Source organism: Acinonyx jubatus, chromosome A1, assembly GCF_027475565.1.
Source record: "Acinonyx jubatus isolate Ajub_Pintada_27869175 chromosome A1, VMU_Ajub_asm_v1.0, whole genome shotgun sequence".
In the NCBI taxonomy this organism is placed as follows: domain Eukaryota; kingdom Metazoa; phylum Chordata; class Mammalia; order Carnivora; family Felidae; genus Acinonyx; species Acinonyx jubatus.
In genome coordinates this window covers 210,472,695-210,486,142 of record NC_069380.1, presented here as the reverse complement: position 1 = coordinate 210,486,142, position 13,448 = coordinate 210,472,695, and the positions used below count along the sequence as shown (strand labels likewise).

General features: G+C 45.3%; 1 protein-coding gene across 3 annotated transcripts in view; it reads right to left on the bottom strand.

Annotated features, from left to right (window-relative positions):
- MTMR12 (myotubularin related protein 12) overlaps positions 1 to 12,141 on the bottom strand; it is a 65,672-nt gene extending 53,531 nt beyond the window's left edge. Inside the window, exon 1 of one of the 3 annotated variants that reach the window (XM_053201723.1) lies at positions 11,890 to 12,141. Coding sequence is in view for 2 of the 3 variants with exons in the window: in XM_027074995.2 (XP_026930796.2) it covers positions 11,890 to 11,970 (81 nt within the window). In the remaining variant the exon portion in view is untranslated. The remainder of the gene's footprint in view (positions 1 to 11,889) is intronic. The other 2 variants (XM_027074995.2, XM_027075015.2) reach the window with 2 other exon arrangements.
- Positions 12,142 to 13,448: the final 1,307 nt, after the last annotated feature.

The following is a 13,448-nucleotide window of genomic DNA, read 5'->3' as shown; positions in this document are numbered from 1 at the left end:
TACCACAGTTCTCACCTCACCACCCCAATCACTCTCCCGGAGAAATAAAAAAGAGGCTCAGAACGATGCTCCCACCAGCTCTCCTGAGGCCCCCTCTTGGGATGGCCACAGTCCTCTCTGAAGCCACGTTGACCTCCAGGAGGCCACACTCTGTGGCACTGCAGGCCAAGGAGTTTACAGCTCTGTTGGAGAAAGATCTGCAGACACAAAGCAATTACACACAAGGAGTAGAGAATAAATGCTCGACTGTAGCAACAAAGAACCCAGAGCTACAGACAGCCTGTACCATGGGCAAAAAGAAAGGGAGAATGCCAATTAGGAAAGACTGGCGAACACAGAGAGGCTGAAGTGGCTCTGGCCTTCAGTGTTCCCTGGCCAGCAGCCTTTCCCACTACACTCCTCACTCACTTTTCTCTATTTGGGTTTCCCCTATGACTTCATTTGAAATAGCAGTTCTCAATAGGGGATGAAGGAAAAAATAATAATTAACAGAAAAAAAAATGTAGATACTTACAGGAGGTGCCCCCCCCCCACCCTTCCCTGACCCTAAAGCACATTCAAATCTCTAAACCAGGACTTGGTACAGTGTATTTATTTTGAAAAAGCTCCCCCAAAGAACCATGCTGTTTAAAAAAAAAATAACGGGGGGAGGGGCACCTGGGTGGCTCAGTCAGTTAAGCATCCAACTATTGGTTTCAGCTCAGGTCATGATCTCACAGTTTGTGAGTTCGAGCCTCACATCGGGCTCCATGCTGACAGTGTAAAGCTTGCTTCAGATTCTCTCCCCCTCTCTCTCTGCTCCTCCCCTGCTCACACACTCTCTCTCTCAAATAACTTAAAAAAAATTTTTTTTAATTTCCTTGGGCAACATAGGTTCAAAAGCACTTGCCTAGGCCAACTCTATGAATCAGGAAATGACAGCCAAAGAGGTCAAGGGGGCTCCCTCAAAATCACACAGAAAAAAATGAACAGAGTCCTGACCTCCCAAATGCAAACTAACACTCTCTCAACAAACCAGAAAAAGGCAGGAATCTGCAGTGAGTCTGGAAAGGGTGTTAAGATTTGGGAAAGCGGCAGGCACACAGGAGACTCTTAAATGGGAAAATGACACACGCAGGCTGCACCCAGCAGGAACCTGGCTGTGCCGTGCAGGGTGACTCAGGTAGAGGGAGAGACCAGGTAAGCATCTATGGTCTGTGGTTCCAACCACAGCAAGGAGGGCGGAATGAATGGAAGTGAAGACAAACCAGCAAAGAGGGCACCCCCCAAGGGAACCCTGGAAACTGTGATGGCCAGGAGTATAACTGGCTGGCTGGGGAGAGAAGGGGCCACTGGCAGGCTAATTTAAAAGGAAGACAGCCACGCTGGATCGGACAGAAGGCCCAGGACATGAAACACTGCCCAAACCTCAGGTCCTCCTGCATGCCTTCAAGACAAGGAAAAACACTGTGACAGAAGGACAGAGAAGGAATCCATGAAAGAGCTTACTGAAAAAGAAAGCTGTGAAGGAAGGGAAGCCCTCTGGATGGAGAGGAAAGGTGTCCTTTGTGGGCACCTGCAAAAGGGACAGCACCCCCCACTCTGGTGACCAGCCTCTGAGAGTGCAAGGGAAGAACAATGCTAGAAGGGAACATAAGAAATGTCGCCACTATCGGGACCTGCACTTATGGCCCAAAGAATGAACACATGCGCACGCGCGCACGCGCACACACACACACACACACACACACACACCTGCAGCTTCTGGGGTAAAAGGTAATAGCTACTACAACAATTAACATTTAATAAGGGTTTGCTGCACTTTGGGTACTGTGTTAACTTCGATGGACTGCCTCACTTAAGACTAACAACAATCTTAGGAGCTAGACACAACTGTTTTTATTCCCATTTCAGAGGTCAGGAAACCGAGGCTCAGAGAAGTTAAATACCCAGACCAAATCCACAAGGCAAGTAGCAGAGCTCTAATTCCAAAGCTGTGCTCTTAACCACATTACACTAAAAGTTAAAGAGGGTAGCACTGGAATGTATACAAGTGCTGGAGAAAAGTAGCAGGTGGCAGTTACAGGGCTGTCAGAATCTCAGAGTCGAAGCTAACTGACGTGACTAACAACAGCTGCAAACACACATGGCATTGCCTTCTGTGCACCAACCTCCTGCCCCACTCCCAGGACTGTTACACAAATACTAGGTCAGCTGAATAGCTGGCAAGGAGCTAAAAGCCTTGGAACAGGAGCTTTTCCGTGGTCTTGGACCAAGAGGAACCAGGAGCAAACGAGAAGGTGCCTACAGGCTCACAAAGGGCCAGACTGACTTCATGGTAAAGCAGTATATTCGCAGAAAGCAGAATAACAAGCCTGCGTGTCCTAGCAGCACCCCTCGGATTCTACTTTTCAGGATTTAGCCCACTTCACCCCCCACCACGCCTTACATAAGGTATGAGAACAGATGCTTCGACCACCTGGGCCCAACATGCCCATGAGCCTTTCGAGCTGTCCCTGTTGCCTGCCCACTACATCATCCCCCTCCTCCCCACACCAGCACCCACCCTCACACTGCCCTTTCCAAGTCCTACGCTGCCTTCACATGAGGCCGAATGCTGCCGCAGCCTTCTGTGCTCCAAAAGCATTCTGTGCACGCCTCCTTCATGAACAGGCAGCACCTACTTCTGTGCATTAGAGCCATCTGTTGACTTGCTGTCTCTCTAACAGAATGTGAACCCCCTGAGAGCACAGACTGTTTTTATGCATTCCTAATTCTAACACGGTGCAAATGGGAGGTACACGATCGATAATTCTCCCAATTCAAGTGACTATCAATAATAACAGCATCTAGGGGTGCCTGGATGGCTCAGTCGGGTAAGCGTCTGACTTCAGCTCAGGTCATGATCTCACAGTTCGTGAGCTCGAGTCCCGTGTCAGGCTCTGTGCTGACAGCTCAGAGCCTGGAGCCTGCTTCAGATTCTGTGTCTCCCTCTCGCTCTGTCCCTTCCTTGCTCACACTCTGTCTCTCTCTCTCTCTCAAAAATAAGCAAAAAAAAAAAAAAAATTTTTTTTTAAATAATAGCATCTTAACAGTCATGTCATGTACACGTGGTTATTTCTTATCACATTCAAAGTCAGCCTGCAGGGAAGATGGTCATTCAATGTTACAGTTGAGGAAAAAAATCTGAAAGGTGAAACCACACTGGGAAGTGGATCTCAAGGGATTAAAGCAAAACAGGAATTCGATTGTATGTCTAGAGAAAAGGTAAGAACACAGTGAGATTTTTTTATCCAAAAATCTGGGCTCATTCCCTTCAAGGTATTCTTGGGAATTTTAAAACTCTCTTAGCAAGAAAAGCAACACACCCAGCAGCTCAGGACCACTGTCTCAAACAGGGGTTGGCAATCTGTCATAAGGGAAGGGTAGACAGGTGTCTGGCTGGCTCAGTTGGAACAGCATGTGACTCTTGGTCTCAGGGTTGTGAGTTTGAGCCCCATTTGGGGAGTGGAGATTACTTAAAAATAAAATCTTAAAAAAAATTAAATTAAATTAAAAAAAGGAAAGGCAGACTTCAAAATATTTCACCAAGGTGTCCAGGACTTCCATTCACAAGCCCTGCTTTTCTTGTGGCTGCAACCCTTCCCTTTCCCAAAAGCAAATGACTGAGGGCTTAGATGCCACCTCTGAAGGGCTTCCCCCACTGAAGTCTATAGGGAATAATGAAGGACAGGGGCACAGGAGGTAAAAGTGATGATTATACTATTTTAGGAAAAGTATTTACCCATGAAAGCAAAACAGCACAGGCTTGCAACTGCCTTTTAAATAAAGTTATTACTTCCAGGGGTAATCTGATTTTACTTACTCATACCTTAAGTAAACCACTGAACAGAGGTGATACATGGACAAAATGTGGCCTATGATAGAGTCATTAGAAATGAAGGACAATGGGGGCACCTGGCTGGCTCAGTCAATAGAGCATGCGACTCCTGATCTCAGGGTTGTGAGTTCAAGCCTCATGTTGGAGGCAGAGATTAAAGAAAAAAAAAAAGAAAAAAAAGAAAAGAAAAGAAAAAAGAAAAAAAAAAAAGAAATGAGGCAAGAGGGAAAAATATATCTCCAGCACAAAACTAGCAAAATGTCAAAGGCCGAATGTTAATAATGAAAAAAGTCAACTAGTAAGTGTTCTCATTAGGTTGGAATTTTAAATATAATTAAATCATTCTCAAATATATAAAGGAACAAAGAAAAGAGGAAAAGAAACTTTCAGAGATAGTGAAAAACACTCTAAGAAAGAGTTACCACACAGTGAATTTTCTGGGCATGATACCATGGCAACAACCACAACAACTAAATACTCCACTTTCATTAATACCTTAGCTGGGAAAGATTTCTGTATTCTAAGATTAATGATTAAGCACTTTCTGAAACCATCCAAATGGTCCTGACCAACAACTTAGTGACAGCAACAAGAGCCCACATCTACTAAAGGCTAACCATGTGCCAAGTACTCTAAGGACTTGCATAATCACACTTAATATTCATAAATGTTCACATATACCTATCAGAGATTATTATTATTATGATTTCCATCTTCCAGGTAGAAATACAACCAAGGCTTAGAGGACGGCCTTACTCACAGCCAAAATAAGCGGTTGTCTGCCCTCCTTAGAGTTGTGACCCTGGAGGCATGCAGAGGGGACTAAGGACAGAAGTGGCCCTGTGGCCCTTCTAGCTCTTGAGCAGCTTCACTCTGCTCCATTTGTACCTCCCCTCTTCATCCTCCCAAAACAACAAAAGATTAGAGGTTGTAAGAATTATTCCAGCTCCAGGCATCTGGAGGGCTCAGTTGGTTAAGCATCTGACTCTTGACCTTGGCTGGGGTCATGATCTCATGGCTCCTGAGCTCACTGCACTAACAGCATGGACCCTGCTTGGAATTCTTTCTCCCTCTCTCTCTGTCCCACCCCACTCGTGCTCTCTCTTTCAAAATAAACAAACAAACTTGGGGCGCCTCGGTGGCACAGTTGGTTAAGTGTCCGACTCAGCTCAGGTCATGATGTCAAGGTTTCCGAGTTTGAGCTCCATACAGGGCTCTCTGCTGTCAGCATGGAACCTACTTCTAATCCTCTGTCCTCCCCATCTCTGTCCTTCCCCCACATGTACTCAGGGTCTCTCTCTCTCTCTCTCTCAAAAATAAACATTAAAATAAATAATAAATAAACTTTAAAAAATTTTTTTAAAAATTATTCCATGCAAAATTTTTAAAAAGAATTATTCCAGCTCAATCCTACCTCCCAACCTCTCTCAAGCGGTTTATTTTAAATGATTCATTAAACTGCAAACCCGCCGATCTTCTTGTTGTCTCCCCAAAGCACATCAGAAGCCACAAGCATAACTCATGGGAAACTAAGGGTAGTTTCCTGCTGGTAAAACAACTCAAAGTGCACACTCTCCTGTCACAGATCAGCAGTACCATCTTCAAACATGACAACCACATGCAGGTTATACATTTTTACATATATTATGACTGGGAACAAAGCAAGAACATACTAACAACTGGAAATAACTGCTTTGGTTAAGATAGCATAATTAATGGTAATTTTACTTTTCTAACTTTGGAAGTCTGCAACTTTGTTACATTCTTTTTTCTTTTTTTAAATATTGTCTTTATCATAAAAATAGGCATACATCTTTTAAGGTGATTTAAAAAAATCCAACTCTAAAAACCCCGTCATGCAGGATGGTTTAATGTGAAATTATTCCAAGAATGTCAAACATCTTGTTGAAGATGCTCAGAGAAAAATCTAGAACTTTAAATTTCTAGTATGGGTTGCCCTCAGCCTAAGATTTCGATGGTAGCCATCACATTTGGTGATGGCAGCCAACATTTTGATGGTTTCACCATCACAGAGGAAAGCAGGGTGCAGGAGAGCATCGGGTTCTGAGACAGAGGCTGTCAGTGTGGCAGCTGTTCGATCAAGCTGCAGGAAGTGTTGCCGGACGTAGCCTCATGACATCTTCTGATGCTCCATCTGCAGAAGTTGAATGGTATTGGAAAGGATCCAGGGAGATGCCGCAGGAAGCACATGCAGGAGAGAAAAAGCGGAAGCTTTGGAGAGATCATCAGACTATAAAAGCCACAGCTAAGAAAGTGGTCATTTTAGGAAGAACTTTTGATGTCCTTTATATCACTGTCAATGACCTCTAAGTTCAAAGAGAAAATTCTGCAGTCATCAAAAAATTAGTTTGGAATGGAAAAAAGTTAAGAGTCTTTAAAAAAGAAAAGTGAATGGATCTAGATTTGCTTTTAAAGGTATATCTTTAAGTTTATTTATTTTGAGAGAGAGAGAGTGCACATACACAAGCCGGGGAGGGGCAGAGAAAGAGGGAGAGAGGGAATGCCAAGCAAGCTCCATGCTGTCACCCCAGAGCCTGACTCTGCGATTCAATCCAAGGAACTGTGAGATCCTGACCTAAGCCTAAATCAAGAGTCAGATGCTTAAACAACTGAGCCACTCAGGCACCCCTAAAGGTATTTTTTATTGCTGGGACTGAGCAAGGAAGTCTGATTTAGGATAAGCCAATCTCTTCTAGCCACGGATCCACCCAACTCATCAAAGTCAGTAGTCCAGCACAGTAGTGTTCCACCAAAAATAATCTCAATCATTTCATCTGTTTTGTATCCCCAACCTCTAGAACAATGCCTCGTCAACCTCCAGAACAATGCCTCGTACTTGCAGGTGCTTTAAGTAAATATCAGCTGAATGAATCTCCAAGGGGCCCTTATATCCACTCACAGTCACCTAGTGGAGAAGCTACCAAAAGCCAAGAACAAAACTGCTACTAGAGAACACGAATGAGAAAGCATTTTAGCATGTGAATGCCGATCATGACTACAGGCATGTTTCACTAATAATACTCCCTGCATTCATAAATGTAAGTACGGAAGAACAGCCTTGGAGTCAGACTGCGTGAGTTTAAATCTTGGCACCACCCCTTGCCAGCTATGGCCGTGAGCAAGGTACTAATTTCACTGGTTCTCTCCACATCTAAACACACAAAACGGAGGGAATAGTATCCACTGCATAAGATAGTTGAAAGGATGAAATGAGAGAAGTACAGTTCCTGGGACACAGAAGTGCCTAATAAATATTGGTAATTATTCATTTTATTATTCTGATATATACCCCCCGCCCGGCCATTATCTCTTGGAAAAACACTAGATCATAGATAGGTTCACTTCTTTCCATGAAAAGATATGGCGGTAAGTGAAGATTAGGCAATCAAATGCATTCTTTTCCCTAAGGGTTAAATGAGAAGATAAAATTGGCTCTTAAGTCTGGATTTTTTTTTTTTTTTTTTTTTTTTTTTACCCTTCTTTAAGCTTTGTTTCTTTTCTTGCTTTTTTCTTCCCATGTCTATGTATTCCCTAAGCTCCCAGGGGCCTGGCTTAGCCATGGGCACCACTGGCTCCAGGAGACAGTTCTCTCTGGTCTGAAATACTTGTGTGGTGTGGACAGGACATTTAACCTTGCGAGGCCGCACTTCCACATTGTGTTACAGAAGAAGAGTACAGTGGTGGAGATTATCTTTAAATTCTCTCCCAAATCTAAAAATCCACAAATGGGGGGCACCTGGCTGGCTCAGTTGGTAGAGCATGCGACTCTTGATCTCAGGATTGTGAGTTACAAGTAAGTAACTGATAACTTATTAGTGTATTCAAGTCAAACACTGACTTAAATTCTACTAGAAAGTCCATTTAAATCATACTTGGAAAATCATACAAATATGGACACAAGTACCACAGACTCTAAAAGCTGGATTCTTCCTGGTCTTAGTTTCAGAGAACAACGCAGGAGCACCCTGAAGCTTTTATTCAACTCCCTTATCACAATGAACCCGGCTCTTGCTAAATCAGAACTTTCCCTTAGGACCATCTAATGGTCCTCTATCTACAGCTTCTTCCTGGCACAGACAATAAGCATTTCTAATCACTATAAATACCAAACCAGTGCTTACAATTTCAAGGTAACTGACCAGAGAACTGGCAGTCCTGAACAATCAGAACTGATACTCAGCACCAGAGAAGGTGATGAAGTAGAAATCCATTAAAAATCACTCTGCCTTTTTTTTTTTTTTTTTTTTGGCTCTTTGTACTACCTAACATCTCCCCATCACAGTATTTCTGTTGTGGAAAACGGGTCTAATTTTTTTTTTTTTTTACGTTTATTTATTTTTGAGAGAGAGGGAGACAGAGTACAAGCAGGGGAGGGGCAGAGAGAGAGGGAGACAGAGAATCCGATGCAGGCTCCAGCCTGTCAGCACAGAGCCTGACGTAGGGCTCGAACCCACAAACTGCAAATCATGACCTAAGCCAAAGTTGGACACTTAACCAACTGAGTCACCCAAGCATCCTATTGGGTCTAATTGAAAATGACATTATAGGTTAACAACTGACGTGGAAAGACATTTACAATATAGATCTCTGGTGAAAAGGCAGATTACAAAATAATATGATTAGCAATATTAATCCCACTTTGGAAAAGACATATGCAGACACCTACACACATATCTGACAGGGTACACTCCACGTTGCTTATAACTTTCCTTTAAAAAATTCTTTGTCAGGGCGCCTGGGTGGCTCAGTCGGTTGGGCGTCTGACTCCGGCTCAGGTCATGATCTCACGGTCCGTGAGTTCGAGCCCCGCGTCGGGCTCTGTGCTGACAGCTCAGAGCCTGGAGCCTGTTTCAGATTCTGTGTCTCCCTCTCTCTCTGACCTTCCCCCATTTATGCTCTGTCTCTCTCTGTCTCAAAAATGAATAAATGTTAAAAAAAATTTTTTTTTAAATAAATAAAAAATTCTTTGTCTATCTTTTATTATTTTTCTATAATGAACTACAGCTTCTCCTTTATTTACCAAGAAAAGCAGATCTGGCTCCCAAACCATAACCAAATGCCTCCTTGAAGGGGAGATCAGCACCCCGGGATCCCCCTGTACAGAGGCACAATTTCCTTTGCACCGTCTGTCTGGGACTCAGCTGGGGCAGTGATGCTGAGATGTTTCTAGGTACCAGCCATCAGGTACCACCAAGAATGATCCAGTCCTCTCTCTCCTATTCACCTCAATTTCCAGAGCCACTGGCTTCCCACTTACAAGCTTTACTGATTTATAACTCTCCGGGCAGAGTTTACAAAACATGACCAAAGGTCCTAAACTACAGTTCAGGATTTTATTTTATTTATTTATTTTTTTTATTTATTTTTGGGATAGAGAGAGACAGAGCATGAACGGGGGAGGGGCAGAGAGAGAGGGAGACACAGAATCGGAAACAGGCTCCAGGCTCCGAGCCATCAGCCCAGAGCCTGACGCGGGGCTCGAACTCACGGACCGCGAGATCGTGACCTGGCTGAAGTCGGACGCTTAACCGACTGTGCCACCCAGGCGCCCCTACAGTTCAGGATTTTAACATTCACGTTCACTGACTTAGAATCAATGACAGAAGAACCCAAGTTAACTCTGGCAGAGGTCCACGTGGAAACTAACTACTATCCTTCATTTTAGGCTGTTCAATGTCAATCTTAGCACAAAAAAACATATAAGCCATCATGTTTAAAAGCATCATCTTCAAATACTTTATCCAGTTAAGTACTTCTGTTTTTTGCACAAAGTGCTGACTCTTGACAGACTCTTTAGCATACTGAAGAAAGCCACTCTTGAACCTTCCAAGATCTAATCAGCCAAGAACAAGTTCATTACTAGGCACAGGTATCATTACATCATAAGGTGTGAAGATTGTTCTGGCAGCTCAGTGACCTACCAGCAAAAAGATACCTAAGAAACCTGCAAATTCCCAGCTAACAAAAGCAAACCGCATACAAAGAAATGTGATAGGAAGACATACACCAAAGCAGTAAAGATGAGGGCAATATGAAGGAAAGCAGTAGAAAAAGAATGGCAGTCCAGAAAAGGGACGACTCCTACTGAGTGAACCAACAGAAGGTTACCAGGTTCAGTACTTTCAGAGGTACATAAGCTATGCCTCAAAGCTGCTCACATGAATTTCCAATAATAGGATATCTAGCAAAAGCTATACACTTAAAAAACAAATTGGTTTCTCACTCCCTCATACCTTTATCTTTTAAAAACCATAAGCAATTTAGGTCAGAGCCCTTCCCTCTGTTAAAAAAATTTTTTTAGAGACAGATTACAACAAAGAAACATAGTATCTACACAGCATTATTTTATGGCAAGAAAACAAAACTGCCAACTAGGAGGATCTGAAAAATGTGACCATTTGGGGGCTGAACCACTCCCCTTCCCTAATTATCCCTCAAAGGAAATATATCAGGCACTGTGGGCAAAGAGGGAAAACATGTCTAACTACAACATGTGCACTTGGTGGATGAAAAATCTGAACATTCTTGAACTCTGGCCACATTTCAGACTTTCCATGTGTAGTTCAATCTCACTGAAGAGGAAAGGTTAAAGATCAAATCAATCATAAAAGACACAAAGAGAAACTGACATTACTTACTCATGATACGAGGGAAACCTATTGAAAATTCAAGATGACCCTGACTCCTTCATCAAGCATCAAAGGAGGAAGTGGTTTTTATTTTCAATTAGGATTAAAAATAAGACCCATTTCAAGAGTATTCTCCATTTGGAGGAAACACACACATTGTGAATTTGAAGATGCATGTGCAAAGGCTTCAGGCCCCAGGTGGTTTTATGGAAGCAGTCCTTGATCAAGACCTCTCATCCACAGCCCACCTGCCTGTGCTTTACAGGGGTAGGAAGACAGCTGAAGACCAGAGGTTTGATAGTGCTCGTGCACATGCTGATTAAAGTGCTGGGCAGAGGAGTAGGAAAAACCTTCAGAAATCCAAAATGAGAACACATCTCATTAGGCATTTGGATTGGGAACTCAAGAAGTCCTCAGCATGGCCAACAAGCTGTAACCTCTCTAACCTGGTTTCCTGGGACTCTTCTCCCTCACCTACTAGGCTTCCTCAGGGCTGACTTCCTTGATGAGCCTCCAACACTCCAGACCATTCCCTCTACTAGCACTACTCTTCCCTCAGACCCCAACATCCTTCAAGTCTGCTCAAATGCCACTGTGACATGGAGGAAAATGATGCCTTTTCTTTTTCCCATGATACTTTTCACCTTCTAATATAACCATATAATTTACTTATATTTATTCTATTTGTTGTTTACTCTGATCTCCATCAAATACGCTCCAGGAGAGCGGAGATCTGTTTTGTTCAGAATAGTGCAGGAGGTCAAAAAATATTTTATGAATGAATGAACTTAAGAGTAAAACTCCAGGAGGAAAGCAAGTGGGGGTGAGATGAAAGGGGGAAGAAATGACAGAGGGGAATTCACAAGGGAAAGAACTGTGCTGCTTGCAGATGGGAGGCGGGAGGCAGTGCACGGTAGCCCGCCGGCGGCATCAAACAGCCCTCTTAGAAGCAGGCAGCTCTGAAGACTCAACTGAGAAATTCCAAGGGCAGACCCACCCAGACGGCGGGCTCCGGGTAGGTCCCCACGGGAGCCCGGAGCGTCCAGCCCTTCCCCTCCCGCGCGGTGCCCAGAACCCCAGCTCCTCGCCAAGGTAGGCAGGGGGGGTCCCGGGCCGCAGCACCTTCCCGGCTCAGGCCCCTTCACCTGGTCGCCAGCGACCGGGCCCTGCGCTCCGGCACCTGCCGGCCCGCGCCGGAGGTCCCCACCTCAGCCCGCGACAGATCTCAGCGCGCCCCCGAGGGCCTCACCCCGCCCGGCTCTCCTCCCGCACCCGCACAGGAAGCGCCCGCGGCCCTCCCCCGCAGCGGGGAGGGGGCTCCCGGCGCCCCTAACCCCGGCAGCTCCAGCCTGACGCCCCGCCCGCGCGGAGCCCCCTCACCTCTGGGCGCACGTACGACACGAAGGAGGGCTTGGGCGCCTTGGTGCCGCCGCCACCGCCGACTACCCCTTTCCCCAGCATACCGCCGCCCTAGGAAGCAGCGACGCGCGGGAGCAGAGGCGGCCGCTCGGGCTCCGGCAGCGGCGGCGGCCACCAGCACTGGCGGCTGGGGCTCCGCCCATCCCCAGGGCCGCTGCGGCCCCGGCGACGCCCGCATCCGGCTCCGCCGCTGACACCACTCGCCCCGCCCACTCCGCGCGCGAGCCCAGGGAGTCGGGAACCCGCAGCCGGAGACCACGCCCCCTCCGCTCGCGGCGGGCGGGTCTGTCGGGCGCAGATTCGCCTTCAGAGATAGGCTCCACTCCGGCAGAACCCGCCTCATGCGTTCTGTGATTGGCCAGAAGGCACTACCGGCCGGAGCCCCACGCCAAGCTACTTCGTGAATGAACCTGGAGAGATGTTTCCTCAGACCAATCCAGAGAGCGTTCTCTCCGGACTCCCCGGCGATTGGATAGCAAGAATGTCGCTGTCGTCCAATGATCCTGCGGTCACTAAGTTGAGAGCAGTTGTTCTTTGCCTTCGTTCTCTTCTTGCTTGCAGTCTTGGTGCAAAACTTCCAAAAGTGTGGTGTATTGAAATCTCCCGTATGAGTTCCAGATACACATCGATGACGTCCAGGTTTATTACTTTGAATGTAGACAAAGATGAGACAATTCAAGTGTTAACAGGCACTTAGGAATAGGTTTGAATGTTTCATCATAAAAGGCCTTGTCAACCTCATTTTTCCACTTGTTTTTGTTTGTGTCTCTTTCTTTAATATTCATTTATTTTTGAGAGAGAGAGTGTGTGAGTGGGAGAGAGGCACAGAGAGAGGGAGACAGAGGATCCCAAGCAGGCTCTGGGCTGACAGCAGAGAGCCCCATATGGGGGCTCAAACTCACAAACCATGAGATCATGGCCTGAGCCCAAGTCCACCGCTTAACCAACTGAGTCACCCAGGCGCCCCTGTTTCTTTGTGTTTCTAACAATACAAAAGCCCTTAAGAGACTTATTTTATCCACTCTCCCAAGTAATCGATAAAATCCTCATTTTTAGTGCAAATTGCAAAGAAAATCCATTTTCATTTCACATTTGGTGCTAAGCATTATGCTAGACACAAGTGAATAAAACAGGGCCCCGCTGTCAAGAAATTTAGTATGAAAAGCTAGTAAATATTGGCAGTTAATTTTTTCAGTGTCAGGTACTGTGACTAATGCTTTTTGCCCTCTTCATCTCCATAAGCATGCCTCCCAAAGCCACTCCAAATAAACCAAAAATCTAAGTGAAAGCGAATGTGCTTAGTTTTGCAAACATAGTTTCAGGACAAGTCCTGTAGCCTCATTTCCAGCTAGACTGCCATTATTAAGCCTAACAAGTATAGCGGCGCTGGGGCCACAGATGAATAGCATTATCCTGGTTTTCAGGTGAGAAACTAGATGCAAGTAATTTGCCCAGGTCTCACAACTAGTCACTGACAGAGCTTGGATTCGAACCCAGCTTTGTATGATTCTAAAGCCCAA